Source organism: Galeopterus variegatus, unplaced genomic scaffold (genome assembly GCF_000696425.1).
Source record: "Galeopterus variegatus unplaced genomic scaffold, G_variegatus-3.0.2 Scaffold6956, whole genome shotgun sequence".
Classification (NCBI taxonomy): domain Eukaryota; kingdom Metazoa; phylum Chordata; class Mammalia; order Dermoptera; family Cynocephalidae; genus Galeopterus; species Galeopterus variegatus.
In genome coordinates, this window is record NW_007733067.1 from 7203 (window position 1) to 18224 (window position 11022).

General features: G+C 48.2%; 1 protein-coding gene across 4 annotated transcripts in view; it reads left to right on the forward strand.

Moving 5' to 3' along the window:
- The first annotated feature begins 8327 nt into the window (after positions 1–8327).
- Positions 8328–11022, forward strand: part of ERCC2 (excision repair cross-complementation group 2) — a 36307-nt gene continuing 33612 nt past the window's right edge. For 3 of the 4 annotated variants that reach the window (XM_008591474.1, XM_008591473.1, XM_008591477.1), the window contains exons 1-5: positions 8328–8406; positions 8709–8808; positions 9958–10035; positions 10113–10175; positions 10358–10471. In XM_008591474.1, coding sequence (XP_008589696.1) covers positions 8402–8406; positions 8709–8808; positions 9958–10035; positions 10113–10175; positions 10358–10471 — 360 coding nt within the window. In that variant the 5' untranslated portion in view covers positions 8328–8401. Of the gene's footprint in view, positions 8407–8495; positions 8619–8708; positions 8809–9957; positions 10036–10112; positions 10176–10357; positions 10472–11022 lie in introns of those variants that run through there. The other variant, XM_008591476.1, reaches the window with a different exon arrangement.

The following is an 11022-nucleotide window of genomic DNA, read 5'->3' on the forward strand; positions in this document are numbered from 1 at the left end:
GGATCCCACATACAGACCGGTTCCCGCTCACTGGCTGAGTGAGGTGTGGGAGCAAGACCGAGGGTTGCGATCCCGTTGCCGGTCCCGGTCCGGTACGGGCGTGACACTGAGGGTTGCGATCCGTTGCCGGACACGAAAAAAGACAAAAAGGAAAAAAAAAAAAAAAAGAAGGGACAGGAAGATGTTGAAGATGAACCCACAGCGGCAGACCATCCACATTGACTTGCAAGGAAAACATTAATCTTGTTTGTGCCCTAATTGAAGGAAACAACAACCAACACCGTGGACATCTCAATCGATTCAGCTTAAACAATTCTGGCTAAAAAATTAAAGTTGAGCAAACTTTCCCCTTGATAAGTGCCAAAACTATCATGCCCATATGAGTTCTAGACGAGCAGAGCTTTCAATGGAAATTTTAAATATGTAGGATCAAGATCCCGAAGCATTTCCTCAAAGAATTAGAATAGGAGATGAAACATAGCTTTGGGGCCGGCCCGGTGGTGCACTGCTACAGTGCGCCGCTTGGGAAGCGCGGTGGCGCTCCCGACGAGGGTTCGGATCCCACATACAGACCGGTTCCCGCTCACTGGCTGAGCGAGGTGTGGGCGCGGCGCTGAGGGTTGTGATCCCGTTGCCGGTCCCGGTCCGGTACGGGCGTGACACTGAGGGTTGCGATCCGTTGCCGGACACGAAAAAAGACAAAAAGGAGAAAAAAAAAAAAAAAAGAAACATAGCTTTACCAGCACAATCCTGAAGACAAATCACAATCATAGCCATGGCTACCAAGCAGTGGAAATTGCTCAGTCAAAGCAAAAACAGACCAGTCAAGAGCAAAGGTCACAGAAATAGTTTCTTCGGACACTCAAGGCATTTTGCTTGTTGACTTTCTGGAGGGCCAAGGAATGATAACATTTGCTTATTATGAAAGTGTTTGGAGAAATTTAGCCAAAGCTTTAGCAGAGAAACACCCAGAAGAGCTTCACCAGAGAGTCCTTCTCCACCAAGACAATGCTCCTGCTCAGTCCTCTCACCAAACAAGGGCAATTTTGTGAGCATTTTGATGGGAAATCATTAGGCATCCACCTTACGGTCCTGATTTGGCTCCTTCTGCCTTCTTTTTGTTTCCTAATCTTAAAAAATTTCTAAAGGGCACCTGTTTCTCTTCAGCAAATAACATGAAAAAGACTGCATTGACGTGGTTAAATTCCCAGGACCTTCGGTTCTTTAGGAATGGACTAAATAGCTGGTATCATCGCTTAGAAGTGTCTTGGGCTTGATGGAATTTATGTTGAGAAACTAAGATTATATTTTTTATTTTTATCCTTTAATTCCATTTTCCCACAAACTTTTTGAAGTCCCCTTGCATTCATTTCCTGCAGCCGCTGTAACAAATGACCACAAACTCAGAGGCTGAAAAAAACCCATATTTATGTTCTCACAGTTCTGAAGGTCAGGAGTCAGAAATCAGTTCCCCTTGCATTCATTTCCTGCAGCCGCTGTAACAAATGACCACAAACTCAGAGGCTGAAAACAGCCCATATTTATGTTCTCACAGTTCTGAAGGTCAGGAGTCAGAAATCAGTCACACTGGGCTGAAACCAAGGTACTGGCAGGGCTGTGCTCCCTTCGGAGGCTAGAGCCACATTGTCTGCATTCCTTGGCTCTGGCTCCTTCCTCCACCTTCAAAGCCCTTAGCACAGTACCTTGCTTGAGTGTCACATGGCCTCTGTCTCTGTCCTGCTGTCAAATCTTCCTCTTATAAGGATATTTGTGATTACGTTTAGGACCTGCCCCAATACTCCCGGATAATCTCCCCATTTCAAGATCCTTAACTTTATCACACCTGCAAAGTCCCTTTTGCCATATAAGGTCATGTTCATGGGTTCCAAAGATCCAGACCTGGATATCTTAGGAAACTGTGATTCATCCTACCCAGGGAGTGTTGCAATTTAAACAGGTGATCAGGGAAGGCCTCTTTAAGATGAGGACCTTTGAGGAAGGCCTGAGGGAGAGAGGGAGGAAGCCATGCAGAAATCTAGGGGAAGAGCCTTCCAAACAGAGGGAACAGCAGCTGCAAAGGCCAGGAGTAGGCAGTCATCAGTCATTCTCCAATGGCTCCCAATACTGTCTGCCTCGTGCTATTCCTGCACTTGAGTAATGCCCTCCCCTTGAGCTTGGGCTGGATGTAGTAACATATTATAAGAAACAGAATATAGCAAAAGTGATAGACTATTACTTCTGAGATTAGGTTATAAAAGACAGTAACTTCTATCTTGCTGGCATCTCTCTGTGGCTCTTCTTGCTTTCTGTCTTTGATGAAGCCAGCTGCCCTGGGAGACACCCACATGCCAGGGACCAGCAAGGAACTGAATCCTGCCAGCAAGCCCCTGGTGAGCTTAGTGGCAGGCCATTTCCCAGTTGAGCCTCGAGATGGTTACAGCTGCAGTCAGATCCCTGACCTGCAGAAGCTGTGGCTTAATAAATGCTGTTATTTTTAAACATTATGTTTGGGGGTAGTTAGAAATAGCTAACTAATGCAGGCCTGGTGCCTGGATGGAAGAGCCACTGTGGCTGGGAGGGATGAGGTTGGGGGAGAACAATGGGAGATGATGTAAGCATGATTAATCATTCATTTCTGCATTCAACAGTTGTTAGTCGAAAATCTACTATGGGCCAGGGAAATGCAAACTCTTTTACAAAATTTCCTCACTTTATGAAGACACTGTACCTCACACAAATGTACAAGTAAATATTAAAATTTGAAAAAGGGGGGGAATGTGTGTTCCCAGGTACAGAGAGTAGTCGTGCAATATGAACACATGTTGGACAAAGCGGTAGCTTAAACCACAGTTTCTCAATTTTAAGGCATTTACATTCCAGCTTCATGATTTCTGCCATATCCACTTACTACCTGAACTCTTATTTTAATAACACATGGTGCATGTAAGTACAGTACTATTTATTTTATTTTATTCTTGGGTTTAAGATGTCTCTCTCTTTCCTCCTCCAGAGTAACCAGGGCTGGGATGGGGGAGCCCAGAGAGGGTGCTTCACCCAGCCTGGAGGATCAGGGCTTCCTGGAGGAGGGGATGTCTCTTTGAGAGCTGAAGAGGTGGACAGTCGGAGAGAGGCAGGGCAAAGCTGGGGAGAGGATGCTGCAGGCAAAGATGATGCCACAGGAGGCAAGGGGAGAGAATAGGAATGAGGAACAAGCGGGCCTGGAATGCTGCATGGGAACCATGAGCTCCTCCCAAACACAGGGCATCGCCTTGACTTACTCCTGACTGTCCAGCATCGTTTGTGTCTGCTCTTCCCAGTTTGTTCTCTTTATACACGGTCCTGCAAGTAGCACCTCTGCGTAGGTAACTTCTGCACCTCTGAGTAGGTAGCTTTTCTCGCGGAGTGTTCCTTTGGTTTAAGGATCAGGGTCACGTCGGTGACCTCATGAACTGGCTCAACACCTCCCACCACCATTGTGAGTTCTACTGCCTCCCTAGGACCCACTTTCAGGATCTTTATCTTACTTTGGAATTATATTCTCATTTGTGTGACTGCATAATAAATGTCATTTGTTAACGGGAGGATGGGGCTGGGGCTGTCTTGGTCACGGCTCACTGTATCCCCATTACTGTCCAGCAAACGGTGGGCACAGAGCAGGGGTTCAGAAGTATATGATGAATGAATGAATGAATGAAGTGAAGCGATGATGAAGGAAGCCACCACCTTGGTGCGGCCCACTGGTTCCTGCTTCCTGTCTCTCCCACTCAGCCCTGGGGTTGTATCCGTGTGCCTCTTTTTGCCAATCCCTGCTAAACAGAGAATTAGAGCCCCACCCTCCTTCTCTGCCAAAATCAGCTCCAGAAACTATCAGGCACATAGACACAGACACACAGAAACTAGAATCAAATGGGCTTTGGGCAACTCACCTCACCTCTCTGAGCATGTGTTTTTCATCTGTAAGATGGGGATGATTAAAACAAACAATTTACAGGATTGTCATGAGGATTAAATGATATAATCCTTCTCTCCACCACACTAGCTTAGCCACCGACTGCCTCTTGTCTGTTTGCCAGTCTTTTTTTTTATTTTATTTTTTATTTTTTTATTTTTATTTTTTTTAAAGATGACCGGTAAGGGGATCTTAACCCTTGACTTGGTGTTGTCAGCACCACACTCAGCCAGTGAGCAAACCGGCCATCCCTATATGGGATCCGAACCCGTGGCCTTGGCGTTATCAGCACCGCACTCTCCCGAGTGAGCCACAGGCCGGCCCTGTTTGCCAATCTTATTCCTTTCAGTTCATGCATCACAGGGCACCTTAAGTGACTTATGAGTTCAAAATGCAAATGTGACCACTTCCCTCCCCTGCTTATTCACTCCCTCAAGAAATATTTATTTATTATTTATTTATTTATTTATTTATTTTTTAAAGATGACCAGTAATGTGCAATCTTATTCTAGTTTCCAAAACAAACAAACAAACAAAAAAAACCCCAAAAAAAGATGACCGGTAAGGAGATCTCAACCCTTGACTTGGTGTTGTCAGCACCACGCTCAGCCAAGTGAGCCACGGGCCAGTCCTTAAATATTTATTGAGCTCCTACTGTGTGCCAGGCACAGTTGTAGGCACTACAGATACAGTAATGAATAAGATGGACAAAATTTCTGTCCTCATGAGTTGTTCTAAACAAAATAAATAAGTAAAATATATATGATTAGATGGGCTCTTCAGAAAAATAAGGCAGGGAAGGGGGATATAGAGTGTGTGTGTGTGTGTGTGTGTGTGTGTGTGTGTGTGTGTGTGTGTAGAGGGGTTGGATTGGGTTTAATTCGGTGGTCAGGGAAGACATCACTGAGAAGGTGACATTTGTGCAAAGATCTGAAGGAGGGCGAGGGAGTCGGCCATGTGGCTATCAGGGGAAAGAGCATTCCAGGCAGAGGGAATAGCAGGAGCAAAGGCCCTGAGGTGGGCTGTGCCTGGTGTGTTTTGGAAACGGCAAGGAGGCCAGTGTGGCTGAACCAGAATGAGCTGGAGGAGAGAGGAGATTTGAAAGAGATGAGGTGGGTCGATGTGGGGGCGATGAGGGGGTAAGCTGGTTAGAGAGGGCTCTGTAGGCCACAGTGAAGACTTTGGGTCAGGACCTGTCAGCCCCTCCAGCTGCACTTCTCTGTACTCTGTCCTTACTTCCGAGCTCCAGCCACCCAGGCTTCCTTTCAGCACTTTGAGGCATCAGCTTTCTTCTGACCTCATAGATTTTTTTTTTTTTTTAAAGATGACCGGTCAGGGCATCTTAACCCTTGACTTGGTGTTGTCAGCACCACGCTCAGCCAGTGAGCTAACCGGCCATCCCTATATGGGATCCGAACCCGGGGCCTTGGTGTTATCAGCACCGCACTCTCCCGAGTGAGCCACGGGCCGGCCATGGCTTCATAGCTTTTCTATATGATGTTCTCTCTCCCTGGAATGCCCTGCCCACTTCCCTCATCCATCACCTCTGGCTGGTTAGCTCCTTCTCATCCTTCCTGGCTTTACTCAAAACTCACTTCTTCCAGGAAGCCTTCCTTGACCACTCCGGCCAACACTCATCCCACAGTTGACAGCAGGCTTCCAGTTATAAGCCTTTATGGTTTTCTGAAATTCTGCTTCACAGCACTTGTTACACTTGTAATTATGTACTTATCTGTATGGGGGTTTTTTTTTTGTTTGTTTTTTGTTGTTGTTTATAGACTGAAATAGTTTACTTATACAGAAGAAAGCTGTTGGAGAATAAAATCTATCAAAACAAGGAAGAATACACAGGAAGAAGAACCCCAGGATCCAGGTGTGGATGAGACTGGAGAGCAGAATAGGAAGACCGCAGGGCTTTACTTTAGTACCGAGGATGGCGAACTTCAGGAGGCATGTGATACCCTGTGTAGAGCTAGGGCTAGGGTCCGGTGCTCACAGACCCCTCGAGCCCATTCACAAACCCTTCACACGCAGGTCTATGAGCTAGGTAACCAGAAAAAAGGTCCTTGGAGCCTCGGTTGAAGAAGGAGCAGTCTTTGTTCAGCACACACACATCTAGGAGCTGGGCAGGACCAAGAGAAACTCAGAAGCTCAACTGCTACCAGCAAAGTCCAAAGAAAAACTGAGCAGCTGCCAGCAGAGTAAACATGCTCTATTTTTAGACTTGAGCTCTGCCCACCAGTGCTGCTTCACAAACTCAGGAACACACAATAGCAACAAAACTAAAAAGATACATTTATGCACATGCGCACTAACTCCACCCACATAACTTGTTTACAAGAAATGTGCTTGAATTAGGATTACTTTCTTGCTGATGTGTTGTATTCGATTTGATGAGGGAAGGTGTTCATCTGCACTAAAGCCCTAAGGAGCCCTGATCAAGAGATGTGACTCCAGAAACCAGCAAACACGGGGCTGGTTCACTGTGTGGATAAAACGGATTGACAATTTATCACCGCAGGCTGGGGTGTTTTTTTTTGTTTGTTTTTTGTTGTTGTTTATAGACTGAAATAGTTTACTTATACAGAAGAAAGCTGTTGGAGAATAAAATCTATCAAAACAAGGAAGAATACACAGGAAGAAGAACCCCAGGATCCAGGTGTGGATGAGACTGGAGAGCAGAATAGGAAGACCGCAGGGCTTTACTTTAGTACCGAGGATGGCGAACTTCAGGAGGCATGTGATACCCTGTGTAGAGCTAGGGCTAGGGTCCGGTGCTCACAGACCCCTCGAGCCCATTCACAAACCCTTCACACGCAGGTCTATGAGCTAGGTAACCAGAAAAAAGGTCCTTGGAGCCTCGGTTGAAGAAGGAGCAGTCTTTGTTCAGCACACACACATCTAGGAGCTGGGCAGGACCAAGAGAAACTCAGAAGCTCAACTGCTACCAGCAAAGTCCAAAGAAAAACTGAGCAGCTGCCAGCAGAGTAAACATGCTCTATTTTTAGACTTGAGCTCTGCCCACCAGTGCTGCTTCACAAACTCAGGAACACACAATAGCAACAAAACTAAAAAGATACATTTATGCACATGCGCACTAACTCCACCCACATAACTTGTTTACAAGAAATGTGCTGCTCCACCTCCAAGCAGGCCTGAGCCAGGGAGCCTGACTAAATTATCCTATTTTCCCCACACCCTGTGTTGACATGGGACCCTGTGGAGTGTTCCCACCAAGAAGAAGCTCCACCTCCAAGCAGGCCTGAGCCAGGGAGCCTGACTAAATTATCCTATTTTCCCCACACGCTGTGTTGACATGGGACCCTGTGGAGTGTTCCCACCAAGAAGGCGGCCCTCACCAGATGTGTCCCTTGTAACTTGGACTTCCTGGCCTCCAAAACTAAAGGCTGGGGGCAGAAGACATAAACTTTTCACACCACTTGGCTAGTTTCTGAGGCTGGGAAGTCCAAAGTCCATCTGGTGGTGGTGACAATGACCCAGGGGTCTCGCACTGCAAGATGGTGGAAGCAGAGAGAGAGCATGCAAAAGAGTTTATCTGTATGTTTACTATCTGCTTTTTGAGAACAGCAGCTGGGGCTGTCATAGCCACCTTTGTGTTCCCAGAGCCCAGCACAGGGTCAGGCACACGGTAGATGCCCCACAGGTATTTGTTGAACAAATAAAAGCTAAAATTTATTGAATGCTTACTATATGCTAAGCCCCGTTTTAACTGCGTTATGTGGGTTAATTTAAGCGTCACCTACATTGTGATAGCCTAATCGTTCCTACTTTGCAGAAGAGAAAGTGGAACCCCAGAGAAGTAATTTGATTAAGGTCACACAGTTAATAGACAATGGAGCCAGGTATTCTGCATTTGGACCCAGGCATTCTGGTTCCACAGCCCACGCCTTAGCCACCAAACTACAGTTTCTTTCCATTAGTGCCTGATTAAAACTCCTAGCACAGCATCTGGAAGACAGTGGGTACTTAATAAATAGGAGGAGCTATTTATAAGTTATTTATCCCACAGCAGGCACTTTATAAATGCGTATTTGTCTGGTTCGGCGAAGCCATTTCTAACTTGAGGGCCTCGAGGGGCCCCCCAATTCCCCAGACGTTCTCCCCTAGACTCTATTCGGTACTCAGTCAGGGAAGACCGAATCTGATGAATGGGATCGATTCCCTCGGCTGTCTTCCTCCCAGGTTTTGTTCTTGGCCCTCGGCGATCCTCAGCAACGCCTGCGAGTCCCCTTCTCCCCGACGCCCGCCCTCGTATTTCCGTGCGCACGCGCAGCATCCGATTGGCGCTGTCCTGGCGGAGTGACGGGTGGGATTAGCCAATGGAGTCATGACGAAGGTGGAGCGACCCCTCGAGGGCGCCCACGGCCCTGCCTCCCGCTGAATATTCATGAGGGAGGCGGGTCGTCGCCGTTGCATGCCGAGGCCGGCGCCATGAAGTGAGAGGGGGGTGGGGGTCGTGGCTCGTGAGCTGGCGCGGGGTTCTGGAAGATGGGGGGACCGGTGGGCGTGCCTGGGGCCCCGCGGGGACAGGGGAAGCTGAAAGGGTGCAGTGGGGTTAACTGTGGGGAGCAGCAGGGCGGTAACGGTGATGGTAGCGAGGAGACACCGAGGGTATATCCGGGGGAACCGGCGGGCCGGTGCAGGGCAGGTAACCCCTCGGGGCCCGGCGGCGGTGGAGTGCGGAGGCTGGAGAGGGGCTGAGGGGACGGGGCACTGACCCAGCAGTCCCCGCCGCCAGGCTCAACGTGGACGGGCTGCTGGTGTACTTCCCGTACGACTACATCTACCCGGAGCAGTTCTCCTACATGCGGGAGCTCAAGCGCACACTGGACGCCAAGGTGGGTGGGCCCGGCCCGCCGCTGCCCGCTTGGCTGGTGGGGCTGCCGCGGGTCGGTCTAAAACTGAGATTGCAGGATGTCTAGATTTTACAGATCCGAGGTCCCTGGGAACCTCGGTTTTTATTTTATGAAACTCCAGAATCTTCCGTTTTATAAAATATTAGTGGTTTCTAATAGCAGCAGCTAACATTTATGCAACGCTGAGTCTCCCAGTGGTTAGGAATATAGAGACTTTAGAGTCTGCTACCTGGATTGGAATCCTGGACCCACAGGCTACCAGCTGTGTGCCTTTAGACCGATCATTTAACCTCCTTGCTCCATAGTTTACACCTCTGTGAACTGGGAATAGTAAATAATAGGTCCTATGTCATAGGTTGTTGTAAGGGTTATATGAGTTAATACATGTAAGGCAGTGGTTCTCAACTGTGGACGATTTTGAACCCCAGAGGACATTTAGCAATGTTTGGAGATGTTTTGGGTTGTCACACCAGCGGAGGGGAGGTGCTACTGGCATCTGGCAGGTAGAGGCCACGAATGCTGCTAAATATCCTATAGTGCACAGGACAGACGCCACAACCAAGTGTTGTCTGGTCCCAAGTGTCAGTAGAGATGAGGTTGAGAAACCCTGTTGTAAGATACTTAGAAATAGTGCCAAACACAGAGTCAGTGCTGTGGAAGGTTTTGCTAAACTAAAAGAAAAAGAGTTCACTGTATATCAGATACTATGCTAAATATTTAATCCACAATTTCTCATTAATCCTCATAGTCGTTCTATGAAGAAGAACTTCTTATTAGGCCCATTTTAGAGATAAGGATACTGAGGCCAGAGAGGTAAAGGTACTTGCCTTAAGACTACTCAGTAAGGAAATGGCAGAAATGGGGTTCAAATGGGGTTTACTGCCCCTGGGGCCCAGCCTTTTAACTCCTGTGTTGTCCTGCAGTTCCCAAGTGGTGGCATTTGGGTGGGAAGTCCCCAGAGTTTGTGTTCCCAAGATCCTTTTTTTTTTTGGCGGCTGGCCAGTAATAAATTGAACCCTGGACCTTGGTGTTATCAACACCATGCTCTAACCAACTGAGCTAATCTGCCAGTACCTGTGTTGCCAAGATTCTGAGAGTTTGTGTCTTGTCCCTCCCGCTCCTAACACGCAGGGTCATGGAGTCCTGGAAATGCCCTCCGGCACTGGAAAGACAGTGTCCCTGTTGGCCCTGATCATGGCATACCAGCGAGTGAGTGACCCACAGAGCCCATAGAGGGGGAAGAGGGAAGGGGCCAGACAGGGGCTGAGCCCACTTGTCATTGGCAGGCATATCCTCTGGAGGTGACCAAACTCATCTACTGCTCAAGGACTGTGCCGGAGATTGAGAAAGTGAGCGGGGCTGATCCAGATGCTCCATCCCGTACTCTCACCCGGGCTCCATCGGTTCCCCTGGTTACCCTCACCAGCCTGGGGCTGGGGGGTGTTTGGGAAGCTGGGGAAGAGGCTGGATCCTGACAGGACAGGAGCTTGTGCTTCCAGTGAGCACAAATTTCTCCTCCACTTTGGAGCAGGTGATTGAAGAGCTGCGCAAATTGCTCAACTTCTATGAGAAGCAGGAGGGCGAGAAGCTGCCATTTTTGGGGCTGGCTCTGAGCTCCCGTAAGAACCTGTGTATTCATCCCGAGGTGAGTACCCATTCTTCCCCTTGGCCTAAGCCCCGGGGCTGAGGAAGCTCTTCCATCCAACCACGAGTCCTAAATCCCCAGACCAGACCTCTCGGGGAGGAATGGGAGGCCATGCACAGAATCTCCTCACTTGTCAAATTCTGACTCATCCTTCATGGCCCAGGCAAGCGCACCTCCTTCAGGGGAACTTCCCACTCTCCCCCAGCCTGGGAGAGGTTAAAAAGGCAGCTCCTGGAGTCTGGCAGGCCTTGCTTCCTGACTCTGAAACTTGTTAGCCATGTACATTTGGACAAGTGGTTTCTACCATCTGGGCCTCAGTCTTTTGTTCTGTAAAATGGGGATAAAAGGTACCTGTCTCATAGGTTGTTGATGATAGGATTGGCTGTGATGATGCAGTTGAAGCCCTTAGCATGTGCAAAGAGCTAAAAGAATATTAGAAATTATGCTTATAGGTCGGTTAGTTTAGTTGGTTAGAGCACAGACTTATAACACCAAAGTCACAGGTTTGAATCCCTGTACCAGCCAGCCACCAAAATAAAAAAAAAAGAAAT